This window comes from Procambarus clarkii, chromosome 6 (genome assembly GCF_040958095.1).
Source record: "Procambarus clarkii isolate CNS0578487 chromosome 6, FALCON_Pclarkii_2.0, whole genome shotgun sequence".
Classification (NCBI taxonomy): Eukaryota; Metazoa; Arthropoda; class Malacostraca; order Decapoda; family Cambaridae; genus Procambarus; species Procambarus clarkii.
In genome coordinates this window covers 33,673,857-33,691,356 of record NC_091155.1, presented here as the reverse complement: position 1 = coordinate 33,691,356, position 17,500 = coordinate 33,673,857, and the positions used below count along the sequence as shown (strand labels likewise).

At 47.0% G+C, this 17,500-nt stretch overlaps 1 protein-coding gene across 2 annotated transcripts in view; it reads right to left on the bottom strand.

Annotated features, from left to right (window-relative positions):
* The window catches only part of LOC138355011 (uncharacterized), a 67,743-nt gene extending 51,937 nt beyond the window's left edge, over nt 1–15,806 (bottom strand). Inside the window, exon 1 of one of the 2 annotated variants that reach the window (XR_011223801.1) lies at nt 15,734–15,806. Coding sequence is in view for 1 of the 2 variants with exons in the window: in XM_069309724.1 (XP_069165825.1) it covers nt 3,183–3,683 (501 nt within the window). In the remaining variant the exon portion in view is untranslated. Of the gene's footprint in view, nt 1–3,182; nt 4,434–15,733 lie in introns of those variants that run through there. The other variant, XM_069309724.1, reaches the window with a different exon arrangement.
* Nucleotides 15,807–17,500: the final 1,694 nt, after the last annotated feature.

Here is a 17,500-nt window from a genome sequence, read left to right as displayed (position 1 = left end):
ATGCTGTCGGGTCGTTGGGTGTATATAGCCTCGGCTACCAATGACTTTTGTACAGTCACGGTGGTCGAGTGGTTAAGAAACCAGGTATGCCAGGGGGTTCCTGCCTGTCTGGGTTCGAATCCTTCTAGGGTGTGTAGCTTTCAGTTGCATATTGACTTGGGGACCATTCAATTTTATTCGCATATAATAATATATATATATATATATATATATATATGTCGTACCTAATAGCCAGAACGCACTTCTCAGCCAACTATGCATGGCCCAATTTGCCTAATAAGCCAAGTTTTCATGAATTAATATTTTTTCGACTACCTAACCTACCTAACCTAACCTAACCTAACTTTTTCTGCTACCTAACCTAACCTAACCGATAGAGATAGGTTAGGTTAGGTTAGGTAGGGTTGGTTAGGTTCGGTCATATATCTACATTAATTTTAACTCCAATAAAAAAAATTGACCTCATACATAATGAAAATGGGTAGCTTTATCATTTCATAAGAAAAAAATTAGAAAAAATATATTAATTCAGGAAAACTTGGCTTATTAGGCAAATCGGGCCTTGCATAGTAGGCTCAGAAGTGCGTTCTGGCTATTAGGTACGACATATATATATATATATATATATATATATATATATATATATATATATATATATATATATATATATATATATATATATATATATATAAAGCAAACATCACGATAATATCGGCCTAAGATTCCCAGAGCGGAAAATCTATTCTACCAAGTCGAACATAAAGTAAAATTTATTCCCTTGTATTTTTCTTCGAATGTTCCTTCAGCTTAGCAGAAGAAAAGCAAGTTATAAATATGTAGCACAGTCGGGTCTGAACGCGCTCGGCGCTCCGAGGAACGCGCTCGGCGCTCCGAGGAACGCGCTCGGCGCTCCGAGGAACGCGCTCGGCGCTCCGAGGAACGCGCTCGGCGCTCCGAGGAACGCGCTCGGCGCTCCGAGGAACGCGCTCGGCGCTCCGAGGAACGCGCTCGGCGCTCCTAGGAACGCGCTCGGCGCTCCTAGGAACGCGCTCAGCACTTGTTTGATGTTGCCACCGAAGGCGGCTAATTTATTGTGCACCCCATACTCATCCTGTGAGCGGTAGCGCAAAAAAAGCCTTACAGAGGGCACAAAAGGTCTTTATCGGACCTCATCTTAGATCATTTCATAAACAATTTCATCTATCATTCACACCTGATAGTTACAATGTCAGCTAGTTACAGATAAAGTGCTATTACAAGAGTTATATATTTACAGTAAGTCATTAATTATCTTCACCGCTGTACCTTTGGCTCCAAAACACTTTGAACCAAAGGATCATTCCGAATACAAAAAAAAGGTTTTCATGCATGATAAGAGTTCCTTCTAGATACAATCGCTTTGTTTCGCTTAGTACCTTTGTAATAAGTTTAGTACCTTTGTACTAAGTTAAGTACCTTTGTACTACTTAATACCTTTCGCTTTGATACAATCAATTAAAACCACAAATGTCAATAACATTGTTTTAAGAACTATCGTATTAAATGAATTCCTTTCTTGAAGAAACGGAATTTTCATCTCATTTTTATCGGGGCGCTCCTAGGTGGCGTGAGTGACCTTTGACCTTCTTCAAAAAACCAATACGACGCCCCCACCACTCTCCTGATCATCTGCTGGGACGTAATCAGTGCCTTCACTTAAGGGGAGCCAGGTGGTAATCACCTAATCTACGGGATCCACTCTAAAATCGCATCATAAAAGTATAATCTCTCTCTCACTTTAGGCCAGCGGACACTATCAAAGTTATCGAGTGCTTCAGGAGTCAATATAACTTGAATTAGGAAATTGCAATTATACATATATGATATAATTTGTAGGCAATAAAGTACTCAAGCAAATGAAGACAGGTGTAGGGAGCAGGAGACCAGATATAAGGTATCATTTGGGAGATGAAATACTTCAAGAGTCAGAGAGAAAGACCTGGGGGTTGATATCACGCCAGACCTGTCCCCTGAAGCTCATATCAAGAGGATATCAGCAGCAGCATATGCCAGGTTGGCTAACATAAGAACTGCATTTAGAAACTTGTGTAAGGAATCATTCAGAACTTTGTATACCACATGTGAGACCAATCCTGGATTATGCAGCCCCAGCATCGAATCCATATCTAGTCAAGCATAAGACTAAACTGGAAAAGGTTCAAAGGTTTGCCCACCAGACTAGTACCCGAACTGAGAGGTATGAGCTACGAGGAGAGACTACGGGAATTAAACCTCACGTCACCGGGAGACAGAAGAGTTAGAAGGGACATGATCACCACATACAAGATTCTCAGAGGAATTGATAGGGTAGATAAGGACACACTATTTAACACAAGGGGCACACGCACTAGGGGACACGGGTGGAAATTGAGTGACCAAATGAGCCACAGAGATATTAGAAAGAATTTTTTCAGTGTCAGAGTAGTAGACAGATGGAATGCATTAGGAAGCAATGTGGTGGAGGCTGACTCCATACACAGTTTCAAGTGTAGATTTGATAGAGCCCAATAGGCTCAGGAACCTGTACACCAGTTGACTGACGGTCGAGAGGCGGGACCAAAGAGCCAGAGCTCAACCCCCGCAAGTACAATTAGGCAAGTACAATGAAATCACATGAAATTTATATGTATTAATAAGAACATCTTCATTTCACATAATGATATATAGGCTTCACAAACGTGTATGCAAAACACAATTCGCGATTGTCATAAGTTGTAAAGACAGAACAACAATCCACCATCGGGCTATGATTGTACAAGCTCCCCCCCCCAACCCCCCCAAAGATGAATTCCGCAATTCGAATATTCTGTGTATTCGAAACAGCCGTTTTCCTAAATATAAAATTATTATTATTATATAATACAATTTTGTGTATAGTCAGGTTTGGTTCTCTTGGTTAAATAATTGTATATGCAGTACGTGGGTATAGATATATGGGTATAGATAACTCATTTACAGAGGTGGGATTCGAACCGATAGAGAGAGCGAACCACTGTTTGAAAATAAGCCTGTGATCGGCCAGGTATCGTAAGACCAGGAGTCAGCCAGGCATCGTAAGACCTGGAGTCAGCCAGGCATCGTAAGACTTAGGAGGAACACAAGGAGAGTAAGACTTACGGCGAACACAGGCGATTAAGACTTACGTCCAGATCGATGATAAGTGAGGGGGGAGAGAAGAGGGCTGATGACCAGAGGACAACACTATCCAGCCTGTAGGAGGGCGAGACGGCGCTCAAGGGCGAGGACATCCCTGACAGAGGGCTCAGGGCCGAGATGAAGGGCCCCAGAGGGCAGCAGGGGGATGAGGGCCGTGTCGAGGGCCCTGAGGAGGGCCTCGACAGGGCGAGGAGCGGCGAGGAAGGTCTGGATTTAGTGGGAGATCGCTCGTCTTTGACGGGCGAACACTCCAAGAGTTCCACTTTGTTTCTGTCTTTAGGGGGCGATTTGGTCCGTTTGGGGGACGTGTCCTTGGCGGGGGGGGCGTCCTTGGAGGGGGATGGGGCTCGGGATCGGGTTCGGCGCCCAAAGTCCCACCATGCGGCCCCATCCCCGCCATCTCTGTCTTTCGTGGCCGGAGAAATCTTGCCGGATCGGCGACAGTTCCAGGAGAGCGCGCGGCGGTGGTGGTGGCCGGATGTCTCCATGGCCCGCAACCTAGCCGCCCATGGCCGCAGGCACTCCAGGGTGGCACCAGTGCCTCAGGGCCGCCGCCCCCTCACGCCCATGGGCCATGGCCCCACACGCCCACGCCCGCAGTTTTGAAAAGCGGAGCGAAAAATGTTAAATTCCGCGGCCTACGACACGGCCAGTATCCGGATAGGCGGCGGAGAGCCGCTACGTGGGACGATCTGATGCGGGGACAGGTGGACGGAGGGACAGGGACGGTGTCTTAACACCGTCTATCCGGGACTGACAGCCCCCTTACACCGGTCCTGTCACCACCGTCCCTAACATCAGGGACGGGCTCGTCCCTAGCGCCACTATTAAACGCCAACTTCCGTCCGAGATCCGGATAACCCGTCCCGGATATATGTCACCGGATACCTCACAATGTATCACGTGTTAACCGGACGTTTAGGCATCATTTACACACAATACACACACACGATTTCTGGCCGCATCAAATACGAGGAATTATCCAAATTTTCAGATAGCAAAAGAACACTAGCTACAAAAAGCTTTACATTTGGTCTTAAATCACTGACAAAGACACAGAATAGACAATTGCAACACCGCCATAATCACTGCTCAACGATCAGGCCCACGAAACGAGATCGATATCTGCTCATGGTGTAAATTTCCACGATATCAGGCGAGAGAGAGAGCGGCCACAGGAATCAGGGAGGCGGAGAGCGGCGAGGTCCTCTCCCCTCCACGTCAGCCATAACACTGGCATCGCTCTAATATTCCCCGTCTATCCAGCCCACAGAAAACGGGAATTACAGAGCGCTATACCGGTGAAAATGTACATTGTAAACAATAGGATGCTGCGTGCTGTGTACACGAGATGATATCTGTCCCCGGTGGGCGTACCGGAAGTACCAGATGTGTTATAATGACCGACTACAATGACCAGCCCTCCCGGTACTCCTCCCAGACGGCACCTGTGGCTGAGGGCCCCGGTAACTCTTCCAGACACCACCTGGCGGGGCTGGGGGGCCCCGGTACCTCTTCCAGACACCACCTGGCGAAGCTGAGGGCCCCGGTACCTCTTCCAGACACCACCTGGCGATGCTGAGGGCCCCGGTACCTCTTCCAGACACCACCTGGCGAAGCTGAGGGCCCCGGTACCTCTTCCAGACACCACCTGGCGAAGCTGAGGGCCCCGGTACCTCTTCCAGACACCACCTGGCGAAGCTGAGGGCCCCGGTACCTCTTCCAGACACCACCTGGCGAGGCTGAGGGCCCCGGTACCTCTTCCAGACACCACCTGGCGATGCTGAGGGCCCCGGTACTGCTCTCAGACGCCACCTGGCTAGGCTGAGGGCCCCGGTACCTCTCCCAGATACCATCTGGCGAGGCTGGGGGCCCGGTACCCGTATAAATCACCAGCTGGCCGCCATTTTTACCGGCCAATAAAGGCGAAAATAACTGCTCTTCGCCTCGCGAGCATTGAGTGAACGACCCAATTCCGAGCGCTTAACGGAACGAGGAACTTACTGTCGGGAATGTTGGGCTGTCGAAGGTGCTGAGAGCATGTGATTGAAGATGGGGGAGGGGGGGTAGGGGGTCTGGCGGAGGGAGGGGGGGGGAGGGGGTCTGGCGGAGGGAGGGGGGGAGGGGGTCTGGCGGAGGGAGGGGGGGTCTAAGCAGCTGGCGACAGGGGTCTAAGCAGCTGGCGACAGGGGTCTAAGCAGCTGGCGACAGGGGTCTAAGCAGCCTGGGAGTGTGACTACAAGACTTATGCCAGAAACTAGTTACCCCGGGGCCACAATCTCGTACTTAGAACTGCGACTGAAACGACTAATAACTGCCCACAAGAATGACCTGAAGTGTTCAGTATGATCTAGTGAAACCACCGGTGTTTACGACTGGAATTAGATCCTCTCCAAAATCTTGTTATCTATCAGATTCTTACAGTCGGTTTCTACATTAAGTAGAGACCTCCTGGTCTTCCCCTTTCCATTATCTTACATGTCTTAAAGTTAAAAATAATTCCTTTCTTGTATATTTCTGAAGTTATCTGTGTTTACGTTCGTCATTAGCTTTGAGAGACATACGAGCTCTCACTCGGGTAGATCAATTCACGTATATTAGGAAATTCTAATGGTCGTAGGACGTGGTCTTAGAGGCACTTCCATTGGTCATAACACCTTCAACTCCACACATCTCACTGCTGTACTGTTTCCCATCCTTTAGGTACTCCTTTAAGCTTGCAAATTTTGGAAGATACAGTGTATCTCTCTCTTTTAAGTGTCGTATTTCGGTAACTTCGACAAAGCGTGATCAAAAATGTCCAGCGTGACACCCTCTAAATCCATGATACGCTTCCTGGCTACACTTTATCCTCTAAATCCATGATACGCTTCCTGGCTACACTTTATCCTCTAAATCCATGATACGCTTCCTGGCTACACTTTATCCTCTAAATCCATGATACGCTTCCTGGCTACACTTTATCCTCTAAATCCATGATACGCTTCCTGGCTACACTTTATCCTCTAAATCCATGATACGCTTCCTGGCTACACTTTATCCTCTCTCAAGTGTTCCATTATTCTCACTCTAATTACCTTGTCCGGGACTTAGCATGGGCTGTCAGTCTCTGTCTCTGGTCGTGGGTAGTACTCTGACGCACGCAATGCAAAATGCCGCACGCAACTCTGCCCCCAGGAGAGCGGGGCCTCACGCAACTCCTCCCCCAGGACACTCACACACACACACACATTATCGCAAGTGTTGAAGGCGATATGTAATCCTGTTTACACCAGCCGCAGATGTCCGCATGACTAATGTCTGGGGTCTACAGATGTCTAGCACATTCCATTGTCTCTGGGGGGGATGATTTCCCCTTCCCCGCCTCCCCCCATCTCTTGCCCCCCCTGCTGTTTGGGAGGGGGGTCGTCGCTCCCCGCTTCGATAATGAGGTTATGGGATCTATTTTGGGGTTTATCCGTGCAGTGTAACGTGGGGGTTTTCCCTGACCTGTCTCTGGCTCCTGTCTCTTTGGCCCTGTCTCTCTGGCCCTGTCACTCCCGTCTCCCTGGCTCCTCCCTAACACCCCCCCACCCCCCATTCCTCCTACCCCCTCCTCTGCCCCCCATTGACACAGGGAGGGGGGGGGGGGAGAATGACCGTGGATATAATCCTCAGAGGGGTTCATTGTGGTAGGGGGCGGTGTGGTAGGGGGCGGTGTGGTAGGGGGCGGTGTGGTAGGGGACGGTGTGATAGGGGACGGTGTGGTAGGGGACGGTGTGGTAGGGGGCGGTGTGGTAGGGGGCGGTACCCAGGCTGCCAGAATAACCCTCTCCTGCCCACCCCTCCCCCCCCCCCACCCACCACAATCACCCCCACACACCTCCACAATCAAGAATAATGCCAAAACTAACACACACAGCGTCAACAATTAAATCATGACAATCAAATGATTTTTCCTTGGACAGAATGCTGGCGCCAGTGGGGGGGGGGATGGGGGTCTAAACCCCCCCTCCCCACTTCCCCCCCAATACTGTCCCCTCAACTAATAGGTCGTATTTTGTACCGTATGGTAACATACGATATCTATACAGCCACGCAAATGTCCGCACACTTGCTTGTCTGAAGTCCTTACACCAGTTGATTGACAGTCGAGAGGCGGGACCAAAGAGCCAGAGCTCAACCCCCCAGCAAGTACAACTAGGCGAGTACTTAATACGCTCGCACGCAGCTTTAAAATCTATATATAAACAAAATGAAAAAATAAATTCACATGTACAGAGTCGCGACTTTAAATTGTATTCAATGAATAAAGGTGATATTTGATGTGTAAATCCAACACTAACAGGATTAACATCATAAAGCAGAGTAAATCCAACACTAACAGGATTAACATCATAAAGCAGAGTTAATCATTTACAACGGTGTTAACCTAAGTGTTCTATACATGAGAATTGTGGTACAGCTGAACCATAGAGCCTTGTCACTTCCGATTTGACTTTTTGTAAGGGAGTCGAGTTAAGATTTATAAATCGATCTCGAAAGTTTATAAGATGGTTATTCAGCTAGTCCTCCAAACAAAGACCCAAAGACCATTCCATCCACCCGGCAACCCCCCCCAGCTGTTTATGAATGAAAAACAGTTTACACACGACTCACAACTGCTGACGTTCGAACACTTCCGGAACAAGTGCTTCACTGACGACTTGTGTTCGAACCACAACGCTGTAAATGCTTCACCCACGTACTACAAATAATCGCCAACAGAACCTAAACACCTAACCTAACCTAACCTCGCCTCACCTAACCTAATCTAGCCTATGTCTATATATGCACAATATGCTATTATAATAATTTATATTTGAGAAAATTCCTGTTTTAAATGAACAGCATTTAAAAAATCAACCCGTTCTCGCAAATTTAATAAGTCAATATTGACTTATTAAATATGTGCATAGGTGACATACTTAACATAGATACCCTTAAAAAGATTCATAGAAAACACCGACCTTACCTAACCTTGTAAGTATCTTAAGATAAGCATCTTATTGCTTCGTAATTACAATTATTACCTAACCTATAATTGGTATAGGTTAAGTAATAATTGTAATTACGAAGCAATAAGATGCTTATCTTAAGATACTAACAAGGTTAGGTAAGGTCGGTGTTTTCTATGAATCTTTTTAGGGGTATCTATTATGTTTAGTATATCACCTATGCACGTAGTTAATAAGTCAATATTGACTTTACGAATTTGCGAGAACGGGTTGAAAAAATTATGAACGCGTCTGTGGGGTCGACCGCTGGATGGAATGGACTTGAGTCGAGGACTTGATGGGTTAGTGTGTTTATACAGTGCTAATTAACTTGTTGAGCTGGCGAATGATTAATGTCTATGTAGTTCACATCATCCGTTTTCCTTAATTCCCAGTTATGTCGTGATCATGTCCCCTCTGCTCCTTCAATACGATTGAGAGACTGTTTCATTAGCTTTTCCTTGACAGTTTAATGTGAACTTAGCTGTTCTATATACTTGTGTCAAGACAACGTTAATTGCGTTATGAATCGCTTACGTCTATATAACGTTAAACTGTCAAGACGTTTATCAGACGTCTTACGTCTGTGATGTTCAGCAGTCTAGACGTTTATCAGACGTCTTACGTCAGCGATGTTCAGCAGTCAAGACAGACCCGAGGCCGCTCAATCTAATTATTTTCTTTTCTCAGTTCTTACTAAAAAATGTTAATATTTAACTTTCAATCTCTCTTTGATGGAGTGGCTCCGCAGGGCAAGTGTTCAGAGCCTTTATCTCGCCTGGGAGGTTAGGTTATCTTGAGATGATTTCGGGGCTTTAGTGTCCCCGCGGCCCGGTCCTCGACCAGGCCTCCACCCCCAGGAAGCAGCCCGTGATAACTGACTAACACCCAGGTACCTATTTTACTGCTAGGTGAACAGGGGGCATAGGGTGAAAGAAACTCTGCCCCCATTGTTTCTCGCCGGCGCCTGGGATCGAACCCAGGACCACAGGATCACGTGTCCAGCGTGCTGTCCGCTTGGCCGACCGGTTCCGTAGAGTTGTATTTTGTAACTACTGTATTCTCCGCCTACAACAGCCACCTTCCCAGTTTACAGCAGACTGATATTACTGTAGTCTCCATGAAACTTCTTCGAGTTTACCTTCCTGTTGCTGCTGGAGTTTACAGTGAGAATTTCATGATAATACAGCAGTTTACATTGATAATTTTATGAGAATACAGCAGTTTACAGTGAAAATTTCATGAAAATACAGCAGTTTACAGTTAAAATTTCATGAGAATACAGCAGTTTACATTGAGAATTTCATGAGAATACAGCAGTTTGGGAGCCGGTCGGCCGAGCGGACAGCACGCTGGGCACGTGATCCTGTGGTCCTGGGTTCGATCCCAGGCGCCGGCGAGAAACAACGGGCAGAGTTTCTTTCACCCTATGCCCCTGTTACCTAGCAGTAAAATAGGTACCTGGGTGTTAGTCAGCTGTCACGGGCTGATTCCTGGGGGTGAAGGCCTGGTCGAGGACCGGGCCGCGGGGACACTAAAGCCCCGAAATCATCTCAAGATAACCTCAAGATAACCTCAAGATAACCTTAAGAGTTATTTTCACTATTTTCCCTTTTTCCTCAGTACCAATGAGAATGGTCATTGTCATAAGAACAAAGTTTATAACACGTCATGTGGTCATTATCCAGGTCAAAGTTTATAACACGTCATGTGGTCATTATCCAGGTCAATTATATATTCTAAATTATGATAATTGTCCTGATTAGCTGATTTAAGCCGACCAATCAACGCGGAGCCGCTGCATCACAACGGAATATTAAACTATTATCAAACAAGCAAAAAATTCAGACTCATCAACCCTAAGAATTGCATAATATTTCTTGCAACCCAGAACAACTATCTAACACTCTCTCGGGGTATCTGTTTACTGCTAGGTGAACAGATGATCAGGTGAAAGGAATAGTTGCCCAAACGCTTCTGTCCTGCCACGGGAATCAGTCCTGAAAGTGAGACTTTAGACAACTGTCTCAATAGTTTCACCACACCCTTTCAGTGAAGAGTGCCCAATCACTTCCGCCATAGGGGGATCGAACATCGACCCTGCAAGCAGCGCTCTCCTCATTTCTAGCTGACTATTCTGAAGCTCTAACAACCCTACCTTAACAACCCGCTAACCACGCACTAACGACCCTACTAACGAGCCCCAAATCTAATGATACCAATGATTGGAGGAGCCGAACCATTTTGGCTCTGGCGTTGCAACCCGTTCTCGCACTTAGTCAATATTGGCTTATTTAATAAGTGCATATGTGACATACTAATTGGTTGTGAATATTTTAGTTTACCTTAAAAAGCTTCATAGAAATCACCGACCTCACCTAACCTTCTTCGTATGTTAAGATAAGCATCTTATTGCTTCGTAATTACAATTATTACTTAACTTATACCTATAATAGGTTAAGTAATAATTGTAATTACGAAGCAATAAGATGCTTATCTTAACATACTAAGAAGGTTAGGTAAGGTCGGTGTTTTCTATGAAGCTTTTCAAGGTAAACTAAAATATTCCCAACCAATTAGTATGTCACATATGCACTTATTAAATAAGCCAATATTGACTAAGTGCGAGAACGGGTTGGTCGGTGGCCGAGCAGTGAAAGTTCAGGGAAAGTAATGCTAGACTCCTACTGGAAGAAAGTTTAGAGAACAAGGCGGCGCTGGTTGACCGGTTGATCTCCTACAATAAAACTCCCTCAAGCTCCTCCAGACAGTTCCAGGAAGGTCACAAGCGACCTTAGACAGTTGGGCAACACTTTCCCTGTAAAAAATTATGACATTCATGATCTTGGAGGAAAAAATACGAAGCCCTTCTTCTTGACTTGCAACTCCGACAAGTATAATCCAACCTTTTGGCTCATAACAGTACCGTATACAACAGGTAGACTCTACACCAACATACACAACAGGTAGACTCTACACCAACATACACAACAGGTAGACTCTACACCAACATACACAACAGGTAGACTCTACACCAACATACACAACAGGTAGACTCTACACCAACATACACAACAGGTAGACTCTACACCAACATACACAACAGGTAGACTCTACACCAACATACACAACAGGTAGACTCTACACCAACATACACAACAGGTAGACTCTACACCAACATACACAACAGGTAGACTCTACACCAACATACACAACAGGTAGACTCTACACCAACATACACAACAGGTAGACTCTACACCAACATACACAACAGGTAGACTCTACACCAACATACACAACAGGTAGACTCTACACCAACATACACAACAGGTAGACTCTACACCAACATACACAACAGGTAGACTCTACACCAACATACACAACAGGTAGACTCTACACCAACATACACAACAGGTAGACTCTACACCAACATACACAACAGGTAGACTCTACACCAACATACACAACAGGTAGACTCTACACCAACATACACAACAGGTATACACAACAGCTATACTCTACACCAACATACACAACAGGTATACTCTACACCAACATACACAACAGGTATACTCAACAGGTATACTCTACACCAACATACACAACAGGTATACACTACAGGTATACACTACAACAGGTATACACTACAACAGGTATACACTACAACAGGTATACACAACAGGTATACACAACAGGTATACACAACAGGTATACACAACAGGTATACACAACAGGTATACACAACAGGTATACACAACAGGTATACTCTACACCAACATACACATCAGGTATACTCTACACCAACATACACAACAGGTATACACAACAGGTATACACAACAGGTATACACAACAGGTATACACAACAGGTATACACAACAGGTATACACAACAGGTATACACAACAGGTATACACAACAGGTATACACAACAGGTATACTCTACACCAACATACACAACAGGTATACTCTACACCAACATACACAACAGGTATACACAACAGGTATACACAACAGGTATACACAACAGGTATACACAACAGGTATACACAACAGGTATACTCTACACCAACATACACAACAGGTATACTCTACACCAACATACACAACAGGTATACTCAACAGGTATACTCTACACCAACATACACAACAGGTATACACAACAGGTATACACAACAGGTATACACTGCAGGTATACACTACAGGTATACACTACAGGTATACACTACAGGTATACACTACAGGTATACACTACAGGTATACACTACAGGTATACACTACAGGTATACACTACAGGTATACACTTCAGGTATACACAACAGGTATACACTACAGGTATACACTACAGGTATACACTACAGGTATACACTACAGGTATACACTACAGGTATACACTACAGGTATACACTACAGGTATACACTACAGGTATACACTACAGGTATACACTACAGGTATACACTACAGGTATACACTACAGGTATACACTACAGGTATACACTACAGGTACACACTACAGGTACACACTACAGGTACACACTACAGGTACACACTACAGGTACACACTACAGGTACACACTACAGGTATACACTACAGGTATACACTACAGGTACACACTACAGGTACACACTACAGGTACACACTACAGGTATACACTACAGGTATACACTACAGGTATACACTACAGGTATACACAACAGGTACACACTACAGGTACACACTACAGGTATACACTACAGGTATACACTACAGGTATACACTACAGGTATACACTACAGGTATACACTACAGGTATACACAACAGGTATACACTACAGGTATACACTACAGGTATACACAACAGGTATACACAACAGGTATACACTACAGGTATACACTACACTAACACCACGCTCCTAGGAACGTCAGGACTGACCAATGGTAAAAAAAAAATGTTTACCAATTATTGTTACAAAATACAGCAGGAGCCAATGACAGCTGTAAGGTGTGAGAGTGATTACAGCTTAACCAGGTCATTACCAATGACGGCTCTTAAGCTTTACCACTAATTACCTACTTGTAAAGGGAAGAAACACGGAGTCGATCTGAGAGGGGATACGAACCCACACCCCCTCGACACCCGAGACGCAAGCTCTACCCACTGAACCACGACCTGATTATCTTACAACACAAGACTGGCATTTAACAGGGTAATTTCAGAGTCACGACCGTTGTTCGGGTATCGTTAGTGCTCTGCCATACCTTCCCATCAATGCTTAATGGATCTACAGTTGCTTAATGCATTCTAGCATTCTACATTTTGTAATATTCAGGAGTTCCAGAACGTTCTTAGAACCGAACAGAATGCCAGGCGCCCATTGGTAGGGCGGTCGTCAAGCCCTGATAGTTGTCTATATATTTTTTTAAGGTCCGCTGGGACAGGCCCTAGGGTCTATAAGGTCCGCTGGGACAGGCCCTGGGGTCTATAAGGTCCGCTGGGACAGACCCTGGGGTCTATAAGGTCCGCTGGGACAGACCCTGGGGTCTATAAGGTCCGCTGGGACAGACCCTGGGGTCTATAAGGTCCGCTGGGACAGACCCTGGGGTCTATAAGGTCCGCTGGGACAGGCCCTAGGGTCTATAAGGTCCGCTGGGACAGACCCTGGGGTCTATAAGGTCCGCTGGGACAGACCCTAGGGTCTATAAGGTCCGCTGGGACAGACCCTAGGGCCAATAAGGTCCGCTGGGACAGGCCCTGAGACCTATAAGGTCCGCTGGGACAGGCCCTGAGACCTATGAGATCCGCTGGGACAGGCCCTAAGACCTACAAGGTCCGCTAGGGCCTACAGGTCACTAGTACCTACTACAGGTCAAACCCCTACTGGCGTAAATCTGTGCACTCGTGCATGTAGGTTACATAAGCCTATTAAAAGCACTACAATCACCTCCTGTGTGGTTGATTGTTCAACACATCCCTGAACAATATGTTCAACAGATCTCTCACCGTGTCCAGAGAGGACAGAAGAAATTATACATGCTGGTTAGCACAGTAAATGCCTGGCTACGTCTGTGGTTATGGGGAACTGTGAGGTACCCCACCTCCCCCCCCCCCCCACCAGGAACTATGAGGCAGCCTCGAGTGAAAGCCTTAACGCTAATGAGGTCACCGCTAACGACCCCCTAACGACCATTCAATCTGTATTCTTTTGATTAAGATATCGACCTGGCCATGCTTTTCAAGTCCTCTAACAAGGGCTGGTAGTTGTAGGCGCCCTGGAGGAGTGGCTATCTTGAGGTTATCTAGAGATGATTTCGGGGCTTTAGTGTCCCCGCGGCCCGCTCCTCGACCAGGCCTCCACCCCCAGGAAGCAGCCCGTGACAGCTGACTAACACCCAGGTACCTATTTTACTGCTAGGTAACAGGGGGGGCATAGAGTGAAAGAAACTCTGCCCCATTGTTTCTCACCGGCGCCTGGGATCGAACCCAGGACCACAGGATCACAAGTGGCTGTCGAACCTTTTGGGCACTTCCGACTCCTGTTACCAACCAAACAGCATTCCCTCTTTAGTCATATCTTAACAAGCTTCCCCCTTTGAAAGACTATAATTACTGCTGGGGTGATTAGAGGCGTAGCTGAGGACTGGCGCCCAGTCAATCCTCCCTGGCTAGGGTTCGAATCCCTTCAAAGTCGGCGGGGAGGAGCGAGGCGGCAGTTACACCGTGCACAACCGTGTCTGACAGCTGAACATGACAAGATTGTATAAATTATCTTCAGCCGGGCGGCTCCTGCGTCCTGGCCCTGTTCTTGGCCCTGGCCCTTGGACGCGGCCCTGGCCCTTGGACGCGGCCCTGGCCCTTGGACGTGGCCCTGGCCCTTGGACGTGGCCCTGGCCCTTGGACATGGCCCTGGCCCTTGGACATGGCCCTGGCCCTTGGACATGGCCCTGGCCCTTGGACGTGGCCCTGGCCCTTAGACATGGCCCTGGCCCTTGGACGTGGCCCTGGCCCTTGGACGTAGTCTTGGACGTGGCCATAGCCGGACCCTTCAAGCCCTGCGGGGCCACTAAACAATAAGGGCCACCCCGGGCCACCCCCGGGCCACTATAAGTTACAGTTTTGTGCTCATTTGCATATTACATTGATGCTAAAAGCAGTTTCACGTCTGACACCTGTTTTCCCAGAGGTGAAAAAAAGCCGAGCGGACAGCACGCGGGACTTGTGATCCTGTGGTCCTGGGTTCGATCCCAGGCGCCGGCGAGAAACAATGGGCAGAGTTTCTTTCCCCCTATGCCCCCCTGTTACCTAGCAGTTAAATAGGTACCTGGGAGTTAGTCAGCTGTCACGGGTTGCTTCCTGGGGGGTGGAGGCCTGGTCGAGGACCGGGCCCCGGGGACACTAAAACCCCGAAATCATCTCAAGATAACCTCAAGAAGATCCCCCCCCAACCCCCCCCACACACACACATTTCAGATTTACACGCACCCAAACTCAGCGACATGTGAAGGCTGCGCTTGAAACAACACAAGAGTGAAAGAGGGGTACTTACATCTTTAGGAGTTCGGTAGTAAGCTCTCCGTCTTTTCAATTTGCTCTTCTTAATCTTTTCTGACCGTTTGGGCCTGTAGGGAGGGGGGGGGAGGGGGGAGAATTAGTCAAAAACATTATCACGATTATTGAATTAATATATTAGATAAATCATCACTATCTCATTTCACCTATTTTATCAATTCCTACAATCACCCCTTTTTATCAATTCCTCCAATCCCCCTATTCCTCCAATCCTCTAATAAAAGGGGGGGATTGGAGGAATTGATAATTCCTCCAATCCCCTTTTTATCAATTCCTCCAATCTCCCTTTTATCAATTCCTCCAATCTCCCTTTTATCAATTCCTCAATTTCCCCATTTTATCAATTCCTCCAATCCCCCTTTTATCAATTCCTCCAATCTCCCCTTTTATCAATTCTTCCAATCCACCTTTTATCAATTCCTCCAATCCCCCTTTTATCAACAAAATGAACAAATCCACAAGGGCCGTGACGAGGATTCGAACCTGCGTCCGGGAGCATCCCAGACACTGCCCCTTTTATCAATTCCTCCAATCCCCCATTTTTATCAATTCCTCCAATCCCTATCTCCGACAGTGCGTCGGAAACTTGTCGACGAATCGCGTTAATTAACAGAATCGACCAATACGGTAAAATGCGACGTGTTAGTAAATATTAAACCAGTGAAATATTATCGTATTGTATTCCTTCTCAAAGGAGGGAGGGGGGGACCTGCAGGTGTGTGTGGGGGAGGGGGGGGGAGGGACCAGCAGGTGTGTAAGAGAACAGGTGTGTGAAGGGAGAGGCGAGGGTGGAGTTAAGAAAGAAATGTGATAAAGAAAGGAGGGGAAGAAAGCGAGCAGCACAAAGGGAGCAGGCAAAGGAAAGGGAGAGAAAGCTAGGACAAAGGAGACGGGGGAAGGAAGGAGGAGGGGAGGGAGGGAGAGGGGGGAGAGAGAGAGAGGACAGAGACAGAGACAGAGACAGAGACAGAGAGAGAGACAGAGAGAGAGACAGAGACAGAGACAGAGACAGAGAGAGAGAGACAGAGAGAGAGAGAGAGAGAGAGAGAGAGACAGAGAGAGACAGAGAGAGAGAGAGAGAGAGAGACAGAGAGAGAGAGAGAGACAGAGAGAGAGAGAGACAGAGAGAGAGACAGAGAGAGAGAGAGACAGAGAGAGAGAGAGACAGAGAGAGAGAGAGACAGAGAGAGAGAGAGAGAGACAGAGAGAGAGAGAGAGAGACAGAGAGAGAGAGAGAGAGACAGAGAGAGAGAGAGACAGAGAGAGAGAGAGACAGAGAGAGAGAGAGACAGAGAGAGAGAGAGACAGAGAGAGAGAGAGACAGAGAGAGAGAGAGACAGAGAGAGAGAGAGACAGAGAGAGAGAGAGACAGAGAGAGAGAGAGACAGAGAGAGAGAGAGACAGAGAGAGAGAGAGACAGAGAGAGAGAGAGACAGAGAGAGAGAGAGACAGAGAGAGAGAGAGACAGAGAGAGAGAGACAGAGAGAGAGAGACAGAGAGAGAGAGACAGAGAGAGAGAGACAGAGAGAGAGAGACAGAGAGAGAGAGACAGAGAGAGAGAGACAGAGAGAGAGACAGAGAGAGAGACAGAGAGAGAGACAGAGAGAGAGACAGAGAGAGAGACAGAGAGAGACAGAGACAGAGAGAGACAGAGACAGAGACAGAGACAGAGACAGAGAGAGACAGAGACAGAGAGAGACAGAGACAGAGACAGAGAGAGACAGAGACAGAGACAGAGACAGAG